The sequence below is a fragment of the Buteo buteo genome, chromosome 10 (assembly GCF_964188355.1).
Source record: "Buteo buteo chromosome 10, bButBut1.hap1.1, whole genome shotgun sequence".
NCBI lineage: Eukaryota > Metazoa > Chordata > Aves > Accipitriformes > Accipitridae > Buteo > Buteo buteo.
This window is the reverse complement of record NC_134180.1, coordinates 40,449,822-40,467,382: the sequence shown is the minus strand read 5'-3', so window position 1 is coordinate 40,467,382 and position 17,561 is coordinate 40,449,822. Positions and strand designations below refer to the sequence as shown.

The 17,561-nt window shown below is 38.8% G+C and overlaps 1 protein-coding gene across 22 annotated transcripts in view; it reads right to left on the bottom strand.

Moving 5' to 3' along the window:
• FGGY (FGGY carbohydrate kinase domain containing) overlaps positions 1–17,561 on the bottom strand; it is a 327,635-nt gene that overhangs the window by 111,407 nt on the left and 198,667 nt on the right. For all 22 annotated transcript variants that reach the window (XR_012651846.1, XR_012651845.1, XM_075037209.1 and 19 more), the window contains one exon: positions 7,586–7,674. Coding sequence is in view for 20 of the 22 variants with exons in the window: in XM_075037209.1 (XP_074893310.1) it covers positions 7,586–7,674 (89 nt within the window). In the remaining 2 variants the exon portion in view is untranslated. The remainder of the gene's footprint in view (positions 1–7,585; positions 7,675–17,561) is intronic.

Below are 17,561 nucleotides of genomic sequence, written 5' to 3'. Positions count from 1 at the left end.
ATGATGTAGGATGTTGCATTTTGAGACTGAAGAAATAAGACCTTTAACAGCAATGAATATATGAACCCTGATTATTTTTTTTAAAGCACTGGAGAATGTCTTAACCATCACACAGACACACACGCACACACACTCGCATATACGCACACTCTCAAACTACCACACTAGGCAAGATCAGAGCTTAACAGCCAACAAAACACACATTCAATCCCTGAGATCATTTTCCTGAAATAGAAAACTACATATGTTTCTCAAATTTCACATCAAGCCACTGCACAGCCCAAACTGCAGGGGAGAACAGAGCCAAGCCTGCCTTTGGCCTTGGGGGAGTAAGAACCTGAAAACAAGATGATTTCTTTCATATCACCACATTTCTCGTCCACAATCTAAACTTACAAACACCCCCGTTTAACAGCATTTGTAGCGGGGGTTGCTTATCAAGCAGCCTTTGCTTTGTCAAATTAAGACACATCGCCTTGGATTAGTGAGACTCCCTGAGTTCAAAATGACTTCATGGTTGGCTCAGAGTTCACTGTCTCTGTGGCAAGTTGCCAGTAATACATCTACTACTGCGCCTGCCCCCAATCCTTTTCTATACTGACCTAGCTGCCTTTTTTTTAGCAGCAAATGAACACAATAGAAAACTAAGGGCTAGATACTGTCAGAGCTAATTAACAATCCTAACATCTTAAATACAATCAAAGTAGTAAATATTTGAAGATCTGAATGCAAGTCTCTGAAATGCAATGTCTCAATGTATGTCAAAGCTGTTGGAAAGGGACAATGCAGTTTTTCTTCACTGTGCAGATACAGTTAGACACTATGAAGGGCTCCTGTTCTTGTGGAAAACACATTAAGCTTCTTTTGCTAATATTTTGTAAAGGGCATTTGTACAATAACAATAGCTAAAGCTTCCTGTTTGCCTGTGTGCTTCCTGGCTAACGTTAACGAGACCTGCTAACAATTTTCTTATTTAGCACACAGCACCCTTTCAGACTACTCTGTAAATTCAAGGACATGTCGCTTTTAAATAAAAAAATAAAATCTAACAGTAATGGCCCACATTGCACCTGCCCTTCACAGTCCTGATAACTTTTACAGCTATATGTTTCCTATTTTCTTACAATGGATCAGTTTGTGTGTCCCTGGACTCCAAAGAACATGTTTTGAATTTATTAAAAGCCTGATAGAAGTGGAATTCTCTTGTTTGGCAAAGATACCATCACAGGGACACTTGCTTTTGGCACCATGACAAGAAATCCATGGTACTTTGTTTGTCCAATCCACAACACCACCATCCCTCCCCTCCCAACCAGCCCTTCAAGATAATTCTCCCTTCTCCAGAGACTTCCCCAAACAAGACTGCAAGTCTGAAGTCTTGGGTCTCATTTCATAAACAGGACATAAAACCCAAGTGCAATTCAGGATACTGTCACCGCCACATAGGCTGCAGTGCTAATCAGGAAAGCTTTCTGAAATATTCCCTAGCCCCTGTCTTTCCAGAGAGAGGCCTAATTTTTAGACCAGGCATCTTTTGAAGTAGGCACAAAATATAAACAAGAAGAAGCCAAATGCCAGAATCCCAGCCAAAGGGTATACATTAGTCACGGCAAGCCTAGGAAGGAAGGGAAGGGCAGCTGGCCCCAAAAAACTAGTGTCTGTGCTGCTCCAGTTACCACATCTCACTAAAAGGATTGCCCAATCCTTTACAAAGACACAGGCATCCTTCAGATAATCATTTAATTCACACCAGTTTGTTTTTTCAACAGCACCTCTAAACATAAGCTCCTCATCCAAACTCTCTCTCTTCTCAAAGTTTCCAGCCTATCTGGATAAAATATTTGGTGTGGACTCCACTAACCACAGTGATGAAATACCTCACAGCAGTAAAAGTAAGCAACCTCCTAAGAGTGTATGTATATATCACTTCAACAGATGAAGAACAAATACAGGGATGAACAAGAATCAAATCCCCAGAGGTATTCAGCTGCCTAAACACCTCCAAAGATGTAGATTTAATTCACTTCTCCAAATCACACAGGGGACGTAACAGAGCAGAGACTTGAATCCAGATTCTTGGATTCAAAAGCACCTTCCTGGCTTTAATGTTTTATTATAAACTTCTACCACTGCAACTCAGCAATGGACCAGACTCTAATTTTATTTATCTCAGCATACTCTGCATCAACCCTGCTAATATTAGAGGAGTTCTCTGGATTTAAATCAGTTCAACAGAGCCATCTCTAGCTCTAATGATAAGCAACTGGGAACAGGTTACAAATAAACTTTAAGGACTTAATCACTGCTTAACATAAAGAGTCAGCTATTTAAACGTGCACAAGCCAAGGAACTAGCTTCTTTCTCGTAAATGAAAGAAAAAAAATTTGTCAAGGTATTTTCCTGTTGAAAATATACTGTATATTAAAAAGATATGACACACTCTCACACAGATATATATATAGCCTAATATTAGTTATGTGGTTCCCAGATATGTTTTTTTATGAACTACAAATATTTGCCTTTCACTTTATTCTCTGTAATTACCATAACAGTATGAATTTCTTTCTTATAAAACTGATTTTGTCTGAAGAAACTCATGATCCCAAGATCTGTTGGAAGGAGATCATTTACAAAACATCTCCCCAAAAAAGTATATGAAACAACTCTGTTACACCATTTTTTCCCTGTCATGATGGCTAGCAGTTGAAGACTGACTGGACAAGTATTTCCACAGCAAAATTATTTGGGTCAACATTCATATGTGAGATAAAGTCTGCTAGATAACACATTACTTTCCCCAACTATTAAAATATCTAAAGTGTAATAATATAAATAAATTATTCTGCACAAATATTCAGTTTTTTCCAACTTTTTTTGGTAGTTTTGGGAGGTGGCTTATAGCATGATGTTGGACACTGTCTACCTTAATAACGTCAGCCTGACACTCTTCCCTGTGTTTTCAAATCCTCATTCACAGGTTTAATCTCTCTTTGGTTACAGCTCATCTTAAACCACATAAATCCAGTAAAGACTAGCTAATTTCCCAGTGAGTTGCTTATGACTGAAAGTGGCCCTGAAACAGATATAAACACACACAACCTTTGAGAATTTTGTGTGTGAATTCTACCCAATTTGACAGCTCAGCCATATTCTTATCTGCAATGTAACACTTCACGAGACTTCAGAAATACAAAAAATTGCAGATGTGCATCTCTGATAAGATTTCTCTATCCATATTATAGTAACCTGTAACTAAACCAGATAGGCATTTAGATTTTATTAAGATAGCTTTATCCAAAATACCATATAAAGGAAAAGTTATCAGAGGTTATAGATGGTGGGTGGAAGAGAGCAGTGAGTCACACTCACCATGAGTAAAAGTGCTGAGCCTCTGAGAAGCATTGCTAACACATCTGTGAAAAAACCAGCTCTCTCTTCCTCTCCACAACAACATTTCTGAAATAAGATAACTGAGTGTTCAAGTGGCAAAACCAATGCTCATTGTTGCAACCCTGGGGGGCAGGAGCAGGGAAGTTCCAAAGTTTTAAATTTTTTAACTAAAGAGCTGTCAGTAACATTTTTTAATGCAGAATAGTCAGCCATCCAGATCATTCAGAACAATTCAATGGCCTTTCATCAACCCAAAGTAGAAATAATAACTATTTTTAATAGGGAACATTACAGGCAACGATCTTCCAAGAACAATGGGAATCAATGATTTGGAACTTATCCTTTGCAATTGATGGGTGGACGCTGCTCAGTGAGATATTTAGCAATTTCAAAGACAGTAGGTAAAAATCTCACAATATGTTTGAGTCTCCACCTTTCAGGTAAGAAGCATTTACTGTTTATTATACATCCACTGGAAAAAACATGGCAACAAGGCAGTTCAAGCCACCAGAATTAAAGGTGAAAGACAAACGATTTCGTACTCAGAAATACACATCAAGAACTGCTTTTCAAATACTTCAAATCCTGATCTCCCACACTACTAAACTTTGTGCACTGCGGAGTCTAACTGAAGCCAACATGACTATATGTAATTTTTAAATGTTAAATACATACAAAATGTTTTAAAGAGCCCCTTAAAAAATTAGAGAAGCAGGATTAATAGTTTCAATGCATGCAGAAGTCTTTCCTACAAAAGTGCCCTTGGAATTGCATTTATTTTGGTAAAATCCCCATCACCAAAATAAATTTAAAAAAATAAATCTTTCTTTTATCAGGGCCAAGTTATGTATGATTCACAATGACTAACACTGTGTCTTGCCCTGTGAATAGGCTCCTTTGTGCTCAAAGGGAGAAAAGGTGTTAAGAATCTTATACTTGATAAATTCACACTTACCTAGTATTATGAGCATATGCAGGACACATTACTTTGCTTCACTAAACTTCAAGGAAATTCCCAAGAAACAGGTGTGCATGGGGGAGAGCAGAGGAAGGAAAAAAAATTAGGTTTGATTCCAACAAAACATTTCTTGTCCTCATTTTCCTGTCTTTTTCTTCCTCCTTGGTAACCCTGTAAGACATTCCACTAGAGCCAAAACAATGGGCTTAATTTTGGGGAGCACATGAAGGCAGCAAAGGAGGATGTACAAGGAACTATTTTATCTAAAATAGAAGACTCTCAACCAAAGGGTGGGGGAAGATTTTGTCCAGAAAGTCTTTTCCCAACATTCCTTTCTCCCTTACAACATTAATCAATATAATCAAAAAGTTTTTGAATAATCAATATGTCATTTCTAAGGAAATTAACTTGCCAGTAAAAATTCAAGCAGCTCTACTTTTAAGTATAATCTTCTGCAGCTTCCTTTTAAGAGATTCTCTGCCTCACCTCCAGAAAGTTACAGCTAAGAACACAAAGCCAAAGCCAGGCGGAACCAAGGAGATGTCATTGCCACCATACCCTCTCTTTTCAGGCCTATTTCCAAAGCAAAACCTGAGTTTCACTGAGTTTAGACAGTCCCAAAGTCCACTGCGAGGCATGACAACCTGACACCAGCTGACAGCACCACAACACTAAGTCCACAGCATTACTCTTACCCCATCCTTTTCTCCATTTCCCCACCCCCACAAATAACACTGCCCCCTAAATTAAGGCATTCATGAGGGACAGTAGACAGAGACTCTGTTATCATACTCTAAGCTCCTATACACCCCCTCTTAACTTCCTTTTAAATCTCCTGCCATGCATTTTGGTTGCATACAAAGGTGGCAGAGGAGGCTGAAAATTTTAATCTCAGGAATTCAGACTGTACTCCTGTACAGGTTAGATGAGCACTAGAGAATACAATCATTAGTTCATAAGATCCGTTTGCTCTTTCACTGTTGTTAATAATATTTATTGCAACAGAAGTTCCCAGGAAGAATTAGGGTCCTACAGTGCTGGGTACTAACAACACGCCCAAGAAAACACCTGCCCTTCCCCAAAGACCTCACAGAAACTATAACCACCAACAGGTTCATGCAGCAAGCAGATGGACAAATACTACATTGGAATAGCAAGTACCAGGCATGGCATAACTCTTGCTAGAGTTTTGTGAAAACCACAGCACATGGGAATTTTCAGGAACAAGTAAAAGGAATCTAGATTCCCCACTACTGCAGCATCAGTTGTTACCAGCGATCCATTACTTCTGCAGCTTCAATACAATCATTCATTTCCCAACAGCTAAAGAATTAATCACAGTAACACATTTTTAAGTCAGCAGGAAGGCATTGTTGTTCTTTTCCATCTGCTCTCACGAGCTACACTAGGTTGGAGGTTAAGAGAGATGGAGGGAGAGAAGGGCAGAAAGAGGGATTTCTTTTATACAGTATGGTTGCCACTATTAAAAACAAGATAAGCAGAACATGCTATGAATCAGTGAGGGCTCTAGGAAGACCAGGAACTCTGTTCATAAATGCTGGAGATCCCTCTGCTCAAGGAAGGTAAGAATTCTCTTTCAAATATATCGCTATTCTCTCTGAAACTACCTCCCTTCCTTTAAAAATAAATTCCAAATAATATTCGACTCAAAGTTCACATGGACCATATTCTATTTTAGCTTCTTCAGCCATTAGCACAGGATGACCATTAGCACAAGGTGAACATTTCATTATTTGCTCACACATTTTATCCTATCTAATAATCATCATCTGGCCACAAAGCCGATCTAAAACTATGTTTGAAATTCAATTCCAACCAGGGTCCCTAGGCAAGTAACCCATCTGTAACCCACTAAAAGTGATATTTAGTCATACCCATTTTCTGGGTCATCATATCGCCCAACTACCTCAAAAAGGTTCTCTTCAGGACAGGTGGTTACTTCTTTCACATGTGACTGTGCCTAAATTTGAGGAGCGCTTGATCTGTCGCACTCTTACACTGTTTATGGGAAAAAAGGCAGTCACCATTCTCCATCCTGTCCACTGACCAAAGGGTGCTAATTCTAATTCAAAGTCTTGAGTACTTTCACAAGATGGAGACCCTGCATGGCATATCATCCGGGAGCCTGGGGTTTATCCTCCTGAAGTTAGAGTTGGGTCAGGTGACAGGACTGCTTAGATTGCAAGATCTTTGGGGTGAGGGTTGTTCTTCTGTTATATAACTCATAGTTATACGGCACACAGCAGAATCTGACTGAAAGTCCAAAGGAAGGAAGATTTGAGATGCAATCTTTCAATTATCATCTAGCAAATCCTTGCACAACTAATCTCTTTGCTTTGTTTTTTTCCCCCTCTAAAGTCAAACATAGCACTTTCCTGCTCTATAATGCAAGATATTTAACAATAGCTGTCAATCATGGAGACTAACTAGGGAGAAAGAGAACACTCAAATAAAAAGAATCGTGTCTGATGCAAAGGTATCTTCCATCTCCAGAGAGACTAAAACTATCCTGTCACCAGCTTTTATTTTAGACTATTTTTTTCACAGATTCAGCTCCAAAAGCTCCAATGGAAATAACTGTGAACTGCACTGAGCTGGGGAGGTAACTGGTCCATAAGACTTTATTTTAAATAAATAATACTGTACCTCACTTTTCACAAGGACTTGTTTATCTGCAAATGTGCTTCACTTGTACTGGTCACTTTAATCAAGATTTTAAAGGGGTTCTCTCAAAGGGTTTTGTTAAACTGCTCAGCAAGTATTCTAGGATGCTTTTGGGGAGCAATACAGATGCCTTGTTTTACAGTGAAGTGACCACTAAACAAGATTTTACCAGATCCCTCCCACATGGCAAAGAAGTGTTTTCTTCTAGTTCTCAAAAAGGTCAATAAATTTGTCAACAAAAACAGATTTCAAAGAACTATTAGAAGCATATTTCACAGTAACTAGAGCAATCGTATTTATGTTCCGAACTGGAGTACAAGATCAATTAACTGACACTTGTAACAACATACTGTATCTGTGAATTACACTGCTTACAGGAACAACTGTGTTCAGGAATGCACAATGGAAGCAGGAGATAGGTTCAAGAAGTTTTGGAGCAGGCTGAAATACAGACAGATTTACATAACAGCATGTCCAGTCACAATGAATTAAGGCAGAAATATACATAAGAAAATAGACAAAGACCAAATCATATTGTTACAATTAACATACCTTGCAGTGACACCTGTGGCTTTCCAAGATAAGAAATCCGGAAGATCAAAGAAGTAGCCTGCCTTCTCCCAACATGATTCTTGCAAGTTCTAACAAAAAAATTTTTAGAAATGCAGGTATTAGAGGCCAGGCATGATCATGTCCTTATTTTAATGCAATTAAAAACCCCTGACATTTATGTAAAAATGACAATTTTTCCAAACCCAATATTCTGATCATCCAGTCTGCTCTACTCACTTTACAGTGATTTGCTGCCTGAAGAACTGAGCCTTTCCCCCACCACAGACTGATCATAAGAAAAGAGTTTCCTATGAAGAGTTCATGGAGGCACATGTTTCAGATCAGTAACGTGGTCTCTCTGAGTTCCCCGTCAGCTGCTCAATGTCAGAGCAGTCTCAAAGTCAATAGACAACTTTCTCAAAAAATGTATGCCCTACTTTCTAAAAACTAACCATTTTAAATTTAGTATTTTTGAATTATAAGTACAGGAAGAAAAGAAACAGCTCTGTGAGCACAAGCACAAAGCTTTTGAATCTGTTTCAAAATGACTGAAATATGATCGAAGCATGTAAGAACCTGTAAGCTTTCAGTGAAGCTTTTTTCCACAGCTGGGACATTTGGGAGCTCTCAACTGCCTGGATTAACCAGTAGCAATCAGCTTTAAATCCACACTACAATCCTACAGTTGCCATCACAGCATGCACATGAATTCACATGAACAATTAACAGAAGTTTATCTTTGCAAACTCTACCCCTCTGCAAAATTTCCTTGAAAAGGCATAACAACACACAAAGCAGTATGAATGCCTAAGCTTCCATTTGAAAAGATGCACACTGCCAGGTCACGTTGAGCTTCTCGTCAACCAACACCCCCAAGTCCTTCTCCTCAGGGCTGCTCTCAATCCACTCATCACCCAGCCTGTATTTACACTTGGGATTGCCTTGACCCGTGTGCAGGACCTTGTACTTGGCCTTGTTGAGCCTCATGAGGTTTGCACGGGCCCACCTCTCAAGCCTGTCAAGGTCCCTCTGGATGGCATCCCTTCCCTCCAGCCTGTCGACCGCACCACACAGCTTGGTGTCATTGGCAAACTTGCTGATGGTGCACTCAATCCCACTGTCCATGTCACCAACAAAGATGTTAAACAGCATCGGTCCCAATACTGACCCCTGAGGAACACCACCTGCCACTGGCCTCTCTTTGCCTTCTTGTCTTTTAGCTTTCAAGTCCCACCTTTTTCATCTACTCTCCATAAGTTCAGGCCAAGACTCTTGTACAATATTCCAGAAACAGAGGATTTTTTAGAGAAGTAAAACACTAAGAGAGTCTCAATAGCATAAGCTTTGTCAACAGCAACTCCAAGTCCTCCCCACTCCTCCAAAAAAAACCCCTGTGAGAACCTGTGGTACACAGTTGAGCAGAAGGCCAAATTATTTTAGCAAAGGTTCTAGTAGCTTTGTTATTAATGCTTTTCTTTTCAAAACTTTTTTTTTTCCAAATTATTCAGTAAATTGTCAATAACATGACAATTTAAATTATCTGCATTTTAAAAGCTGCCATCAGTTTTCTGAAGCAAAAATTAATTATATGCAGTATCAAGAATGTACATGCTGAATTCAAGTAAAAGATGATTTCATTTTAAGAAATACTATTTGGCTCTATAACTTAATTCAGACACTATGTGATATCAAACCAAAATCTTACAAGTCCAGAAAGTTACTGAAAGGGAATCTCTGAATTCCAGAAACTAAGGTGCAACTGGGTAAGTACAAAAAAAGCTAAATTTTGTTTAGGTTTGGATCATGCAAAGAATTTGTCTTGTTTGAGTTTCATTTTTCAAAGGCTTCTAAAACTTACCGGGTTTCTATTCAGTTCATAAAAGAAATGCTCCAATTACAACTTTTTAACATAAAATACACAACCTCTGAATGTCTGTTCCTGATCACTCAGGTTTAACTTACCTCCTAGACGTATGTGGCTGCTGCTCACATCAAATTTAACTTTATACATGAATGTAAAGGTGCTCCATATTTTAGTACAAAGGTTATTCAGCCTGACTATTTTGATAATAAAAGCCATTATGTATTGTTAACATACCTGACAGTCTTCAAGAAGCAGCAGTAGTTTGGCTATTAGTGTTAATTGAAAAGAAATTGGATTAGGAATAACTGTCCTCTTCAAACAAGTCTGTTTCATCAAAGATACTCCTTAGATCCTTATTCTATTACTTCAAGAATTCCCAAAAGCCACATGTTAGTGACACTAAAATATGTTGTTTCATGAACATCCAAATGATTCATTCTTTGCCATCTTGATGCTTTGTCATCACTAATTAGCACAGACAAAAAAAATCATAGCATGCCCTGATGCTTTTTCCAAACAAATTTAAAAGTCTCCATGTTTTCGACACTCACTGAAGTTAATTCGAATTTATTTTCACTCACAGTCAGGAATCTGTGACCACATTAAAAGGACTGTGGAAAAGATCCGGGAACGTTCCCAATGCTGTATTCATATCCTGCAACTCATCCTCCGAACTCACTTGTAAAGAAACTAATTCAATATTTCTATTTTGCAGGGGTACTTATGGAGTCCCCTTTCTTCATCTCTCTGATTGTTTTGGGGTGGGGTTAACAACTATACCCCCAAACAGTAATTTTTTTAGATCCTAACAGATAATCCCAAATATTTGGGGGCAACGCGTTTAAGAATTATGAATTACGATGTCTTTTAATCTTCCTAGCCAAGAAGCGTCTAGGAGAGTGAGGGATCAGGGAACTGATGCAGAGCACATGAAAGGCCTCCATTGCCCATTCATTCGTCGACAAGTCAAAAGATTATCATGGAGCCATATTGCACTATTTTGTATTGCATCAAATGCATTTGTTCACTTCTTAGTTGGACTGAAAATATGCATACAGGCAGAATTTCACATGAGCTCCAGCATCCAATACAATTTTTTTAAGACTCCTAGAGGCACGTTCTCCTTGGGAAAACTAAAAGAGCTTTCACATTCATATTTTACTGGTTTGCTGACGTAGTCTGTTTCTGTACAGAAAACCTCTGATTTCTACTCTTACCGAGTATATAATTCTCTTGTAAGATGAAGTGACCTTCAGACATCTAATGTTTGTGAAAATGCATCTTTTTCCCACCAGAAGTAAAATGTGTATATAAACACCAAAGATGTCCTGACTTTTGTTATTTCTAATACAGATTAAATATGAATCAAATTATCTTAAATGCCATTATGGACAGCCTTCATATCAGATGCCTGTTGCCCACAGGATTAACTAAAAATGGGCTAGAAGCAAGACATCTGATTTAGCACAGGGTATCAGCCTGAATTTCATGGCTACTTATCAGCCAAAAACCACAAATTCAAAAACCATCCCAAACCGGTATGTTAGAAATCTAGATTAAAACCAGGAGGGACAGATGGAAGCAGAAAAATGTTTTACCATTTAGTGTAAAAAATAAAGCTGGCGTGAGCATTCAAGTTCCACATCAGGTCAAAATCTAAGTCATCTAAAAATCAGAAAAGAAACTCATTCTCTGAAGAACTGTCTGCTTTTCCCAACTCAACCCCAAATTTGAATCTCAATCTCCCAGGCAATCTGTAATAGTAGGCTATGTAGTGTATCAGTCTCTCTTTCTAAATTACAGAAAACAAATATACCTTGTGTGAAAGGAAGAAAGAGAAGAACTGAAGTCTTAATGCACACTCATGGGGATATAAGAAACTTATGTCCATCCCTTACTCCAATGCAGACAAAGCAAGGACTTAGAACTTGGATCTCCCACACTTCAGATCAGATGCCAAGCCATGCAACAGAGCTATTCTGAGATACCCAAGATAGGCTCTGAGCAGAAATTCTATCCTTGCCAGAGCCAAGGCAGCAAACTGATCAATTTTGCAACTATTAATTCGCAAAAAATTAACTAACTGTATTATCAGACTCATCTTGAGGCTGGAACTGGGGTGGGGTGGGGGAGGGCTTGGAAAGTAACCTCTTAGAGTGAGGCTACTGCTGAAGGTGGAGAAAACTGCCTTGCTGCAGCACACTCTACCACGAAGACACTGTCTTAGACACATGCAGGTATTTTCAAATCCCTGAGGCACCCTGGGCATAGCACCACAACTCAGGCAAGCATCAGAGTCCAGGTCAGAAAGTGCTACAGAGGAACAGACCAGGCACATTAAAGGCTGAGCTGGCAGAAGCTGTAACAGGGCAAGAAGGACAATCTGCATGCATGTCATAAGCCTCATCATGCTGCAGTGGAGTGGAGAGATACGGCTGAAGACAGACTAAGGAGGCTGTACTTAGAGGTGTAGGTGCTTCAAATCTCCCAGCTGTTGATCCTTTTTTTTAAATGGTACTTCTGCTTGATTAGCAGCTGCAACTAAAAGCCAAACTCAATAGTGCGAAGTACAATTTAGGCATACATGTCTGCACTATGTACGGATTTTAGTAACACAGAGCTGTTAAAGCATTTATAAACAATTCTAATCAAGAGTTCAGTTCCAAACTCAGTAGCTTGGACTCATTCTCACTTAATATGGAATTTATTATTTATTTTAATGGAAAAATATTCAGTCACATTCAACAAAACAAAAAGCCAGCTGCAAAGGCAGCAAGCAACGGAGAAGACATGCATCAACAAAAGCTGCTGCCAAGCTAATGCCAGTACATCCACTATTCTTCCCTCCACAGCCAGGGAAAAAGATGTTTTAACAGTTTCTGCAAATTATCCCATTGGTAGCTTCAAGTCACAGGTGTACAGAAAGAAGAACAACGATGCATAAAACAGGAGCTGTAACTGAAGGTGTGAAATGTAACACAGAGAAAGATCACTGACCACTGCGCCAGAAAAAAAAAGAAAGAAAAAAAAATTACTCAAAACCTATTGATTTTATTTATTAATTGCAGAGAAATTATATGCTAGCCAGTCACTCTGTGAAGTCATTTTTTTGATGAAAGGAGGCTCTTCTTTGCTCTTATACACCATATTAAGAACAGAGTTATGAAAGCACAGTATAGGAAGACTTCATTTCATTTGGAGAGAGTTATCAAGCAAATACTTACTCCCAGTCCAACATCCCCCACCCATTTAGAATAAGCTACAGCCATCTCTGATTTAACGGGATTAGTATTTTTTAGAAATAGCTGATTTGTAATGTCATTAGTATGAGGAAAACATAACAAGCATCCTTTTGTTTTGGCATAAGCTACAATAAAATTTCCAGCCAGAAATTAGTAAACAAGATTTTTCCTTCTGCTACCTCTGGGAAAAAAAAACCACTAACAGGCCAATTCTAGAGCTGGACAAACCTTCACTGCAGTTGTTACATTGCTCTGTTTAAGCTATGGTCTCACTGCTGTGAGATCCGTACAGTCATGTACTGATAAACATTTGCAGCAAAACCATTTCCAAGTGAAGGAGTATGTACCTACATTTTCAGTTCATATGCACGCATCTACCCACCAGAACTATCCACACGCTCATTCAGGCAGTGAACATCCAATTTCTTTAGCCAAAGTCAAAAAAACAGCACAACCTGCTTAGCAAAGCTGCAAAAAATGTACCTGCAACTACCAAAGTAAAGAACTATTGCAATAATGTTTTGCAAGATAATTCTAAACAATGAAGAAATCTAAGGAAATAACAGCAAGAGGAGTGAATTTAATTGGTTATTTTGAAAGACCCAGTAACCAGGGACTACTTCACTTTCCAGTGAAGTTTACATTCAAACTTAGCTTATTGACTTCAGGAAGACTGTCAGAATTATCTTTCAGCTAGTTTCTAAATATTTGTGAAAGGATCATGATCCTTTAGTTCAACTTCATCTACAGTTGACATTCTTAATTCAGCTGACCATTCAAAAGTCATATGCGACTAATGTATTCACAGACATTAGCTTTTTAAAAAAACCCATATATTCAATTTGTTTTACATTACAGATTTGACACTGGACTCTCTCTATCACCACACATGGTCCACACAGGCAGAGAAATACAATGCTCCTCGTAAGTGGATCACAGATGTGCACACTTTAACAAGACTGCCCCATAGGCTATACAGTAGCTGCATTTGGTTGATAGCTTACTGCAAACAGCTGTCCCAAGATGCAAACTCCACTTGCAGTGATGGTTTTGTCATATGAACACCTATCTGCAATCACAAACATCAAGGCCACCCAATTAATTTCATGTAGACTAACCACTAGGCGCCAGAGGGTAAAATGATTCAGCAGCAATCAAACTAAATTGAATGTAAGCCAATACAATTCAAACAAAAGATCTCAAAAGGCCTATTATGGCCTTCATAGTTTAGCTTCTTAATTCAAAACCAAAATGAAATAGAGATGAAGAGTTGGAAGAACAGAATACACCCTGAAGCCTCTAGTCTCTAGTTAAATCTCTATTCTGTGTGTAGTGGGAACGTAAGGAGATGAAATGTTAAAGAGAGAGCATTATCATAGAATGGTTTGGGTTGGAAGGGACCTTAAAGATCATCTGGTTCCAACCCCCCCTGCCATGGGCAGGGACACCTTCCACTAGACCAGGTTGCTCAAAGCCCCATCCAACCTGGCCTTGAACACTGCCAGGGAGGGGGCATCCACAACCTCTCTGGGCAACCTGTTCCAGTGCCTCACCACCCTCACAGTGAAGAACTTCTTCCTTACATCTGATCTAAATCTACCCTCTTTCAGTTCAAAGCCATTACCCCTTATCCAATCACTACATGCCTGTGTAAAAACATCTCTCTCTAGCTCTGTTGTAGGCCCACTTTAGGTACTGGAAGGCTGCTCTAAGGTCTCCCCAGAGCCTTCTCTTCTCTAGACTGAACAAGCCCAACTCTCTCAGCCTGTCTTCACAGGAGAGGTGCTCCAGCCCTCTGATCATATGGAAAAGGAAGTAAAAAAGAAGCAGATGAGAGTAACTTCTGACTTTGAAGAAAAGCTGCAACATCCCTCTGCAAATAAAACCAAGTGTAACAAGAAAGCCACAAGAGATAAGGACCAGTATCTACTTCTCGTAAAATGATGTCAGCTGATTCCTCACAGTGAGTGAGGTCATCTTCAACTTCAATTCTAGTAACAAGATGATGGAAATGGAAAAGCACAGTTAGGTCACCTTAGTTCTCTCCTCCTTCTCCTCCCTCTTCATTACTTCCAACCAATTCAGGGTAAATTTGCGAAGTCATATTGTTTAGTAATACTTTTAATTGCTTAGATGAAAATTCTTCATGTAATAGAAATTTGATTCCTTTCTTTGAGAGACAGCCTAATCACTCAAAACTTACCAATACTGCTGAATTGACCTATGCCAGACCCTTCATCACAGAGGTGAAGTTTTCAGATACCACAGTTTGGAGAGTCCATGGCAAAAACTGAAAAGACAGGATCTCCTAATATGGCTTTCTATAGTCAGGTTAGCATTGTGGAAAGGGAGAGGGAGGCTTTGATGACAATGTACACACAATTAACCTACAGGTATAACAACAGTCCAAAGGGTCATTTAGTACCAATACCTTAAATAACTTACTTCCAAAAGTGCATCTAGTTAGTCTCCTAAATCACTAGTCTCCTAAACGACTCTTAACAAACTAATTAGTTTACAGTCACATTTGTGCAACTTACCTTGTATTAGCAAGACTGCAGTTTTATATGACTGAATCCGCAGAATATAGAACATGGAAAAGTCAAGGGAAATCTTGAATATTTATCAGTCAGGCAATAAACTCAAAAAAGAAACATTTATATTTATGCCAGCCTAAATAAACTTTGAAGCTCAAGAAAACAATATTAAGAGTTCCAAAGAACTGAGGATCCACTGAAAGGACCATTCATAATTAGGACTAATTTTAAGGTTCTTCCAATTATATGCTGTTTATTGTTACAAATACATGAGGTTTAATTAAAAGAAAAGTATCAAACATTTTCCCAGTGACACAAAAGTTAACTCTGCTGGTTACTTCAATGGATTTATAAATTGTTCTTAATTATTAGTACCAGGTTATTTTATCATAACTTCAGATATAAAGCAGTTATTTTCCCCACTGCACCCTCTCTGCAAAACCTAGATCAATGCAAGCCAATATGGAATGTGCATAGCACCAATCCCAGGCAAACATGTGCAGGGGGAAAACAGCAAAAAACATTTAATAGCAGAAACATTAAATTCCTGGGGAGTTCAAAAGTTCCAGGGACTTAAGGCAAAAGTCAGCAGTGAATCTTCATATATTAGGGTGTACCTGTTGACCTGGAGCATGACTGTACAAAGTGTATGGCTGTGTTTTTTGTTTTGTTTTGCTTATAAACATCCATGTGTTTTATGTGTTGTAGCCATGTCAAGCTTTCTGATCAAAAATTTTCCAGAAACATGATGCCTACCAAAGGGACTAAGGCGCAAAGTAGCTTCTGGATACACCTTGGTTTAGCCAGTTTTGATCATGGCCACTCATAGGAGAACGAGCCCAATCCACTGTTTGCCTTAAGTTCCTGGGATACTGTCAGATATATGACAACACTAGGGAGGAATATTAAGAAATGAATAAAGAAGGAAAGAAAAAAAACCATCCCTATGGTTCATGGCACGGAGATGTTTACTGGGGAATGATATAGTTCACTGTCTCATACACTTCAAGAACTAAAAGGCAAATGAGATTTTAGGAGCTTGTTTCAGAAAAAACCCAACCTGTTCATACAAAGTACAGTTAAACGGTGGAACTGATTACCACAGGACACAGCAGGTGCAAAAAGTGCATGTGGATTCAGAAAAGATTAGCTAAATTCATAGAGCAAAAAACTCACTACTAATCAGACAAATGATGAGTCAAGCGGATTTCTGGCCCGACCCAATATGGTTATACATCAAGCAGCAGGCTGCACCACTTGCAGTCATATGGCTGGAAATAGTTCTAGAAATACTGGAGTGTTTTTAGAAAAAACCTGAACCAACTGTACATATTTGCAGAGGTTGGCAGAAAATTCTGGGAGAGTGTTTTACAATAGAGCAACAGACTTTTGGGATGCTTTGAGAGGGACCTTATTTTAAAGCAGCTCCTGAGACTACACTGCTCACTGGAGCAAGCAGTAGCTCTGTAGGAAAGGTTATTTCCCATATGATATAGAAAACATAAGCAGAGGTGAGGAATTAAGTAAGACAAACCACTCAGATCTATGATACTTTAAAGAAATCTTGCTGGTAGCATATTTGGTGACATTTAATAGTCAGGAAAGCTGGACAGACCAAAGGCCATGATCACAGCCAGGCACACAGTGTGGGCAGACACTATGTAAAACTTCCCCACGCAATTCTGCCAAGACAGCTCAGTCCTAACATTCAGTGCTCATAATGATCCCATTTTCGCCTTCTCAGCAACACCGAGGGCCACGTTTTTAAAACAGCCTAATTTTATGCCCATGAAGTTCCCATCTAGCCAACTGCCTCAACATGTAGCCTGTGCAAACCAGGTACAGTGCAGTTATTTTCTGAATACCAGTTGTCACAATTAAATAGAAGCACAATGGGAATTCCAGTTTCAACTTCGCAAAGCCTGCAGATATTCTCAGTTAAAAAGGATAAAATAAAAAGAAAATCTTTCTGCCTACTAATCTTGTGACTCTCCCAAGGGATGTGAAAACCAAACTTCCTTTTTGCCAGCTTGTGCATTATCACTAGCTTAAGAAATAATCCTGCAATCAGAATATAATATTTTTTCCTTGCAGTGTATGAACTAGATCAAACTATCACTCTACCACACCTCTGGGAACTGTGCAGTATTAGCAGGAGGGAAATAGACTAAATACAAAAAAGAAAGATGATACAACTCAAAAAAGATGAAGGAAACATTAAGTACCATTTATTTAAGTAGTCTTCCTGACCATGCCTTTAATACCTGGGTCATCATTTATCCATCTATAAAATATTAATAACAAAGAATCTGAGGAGACTTAAGTAATTTATT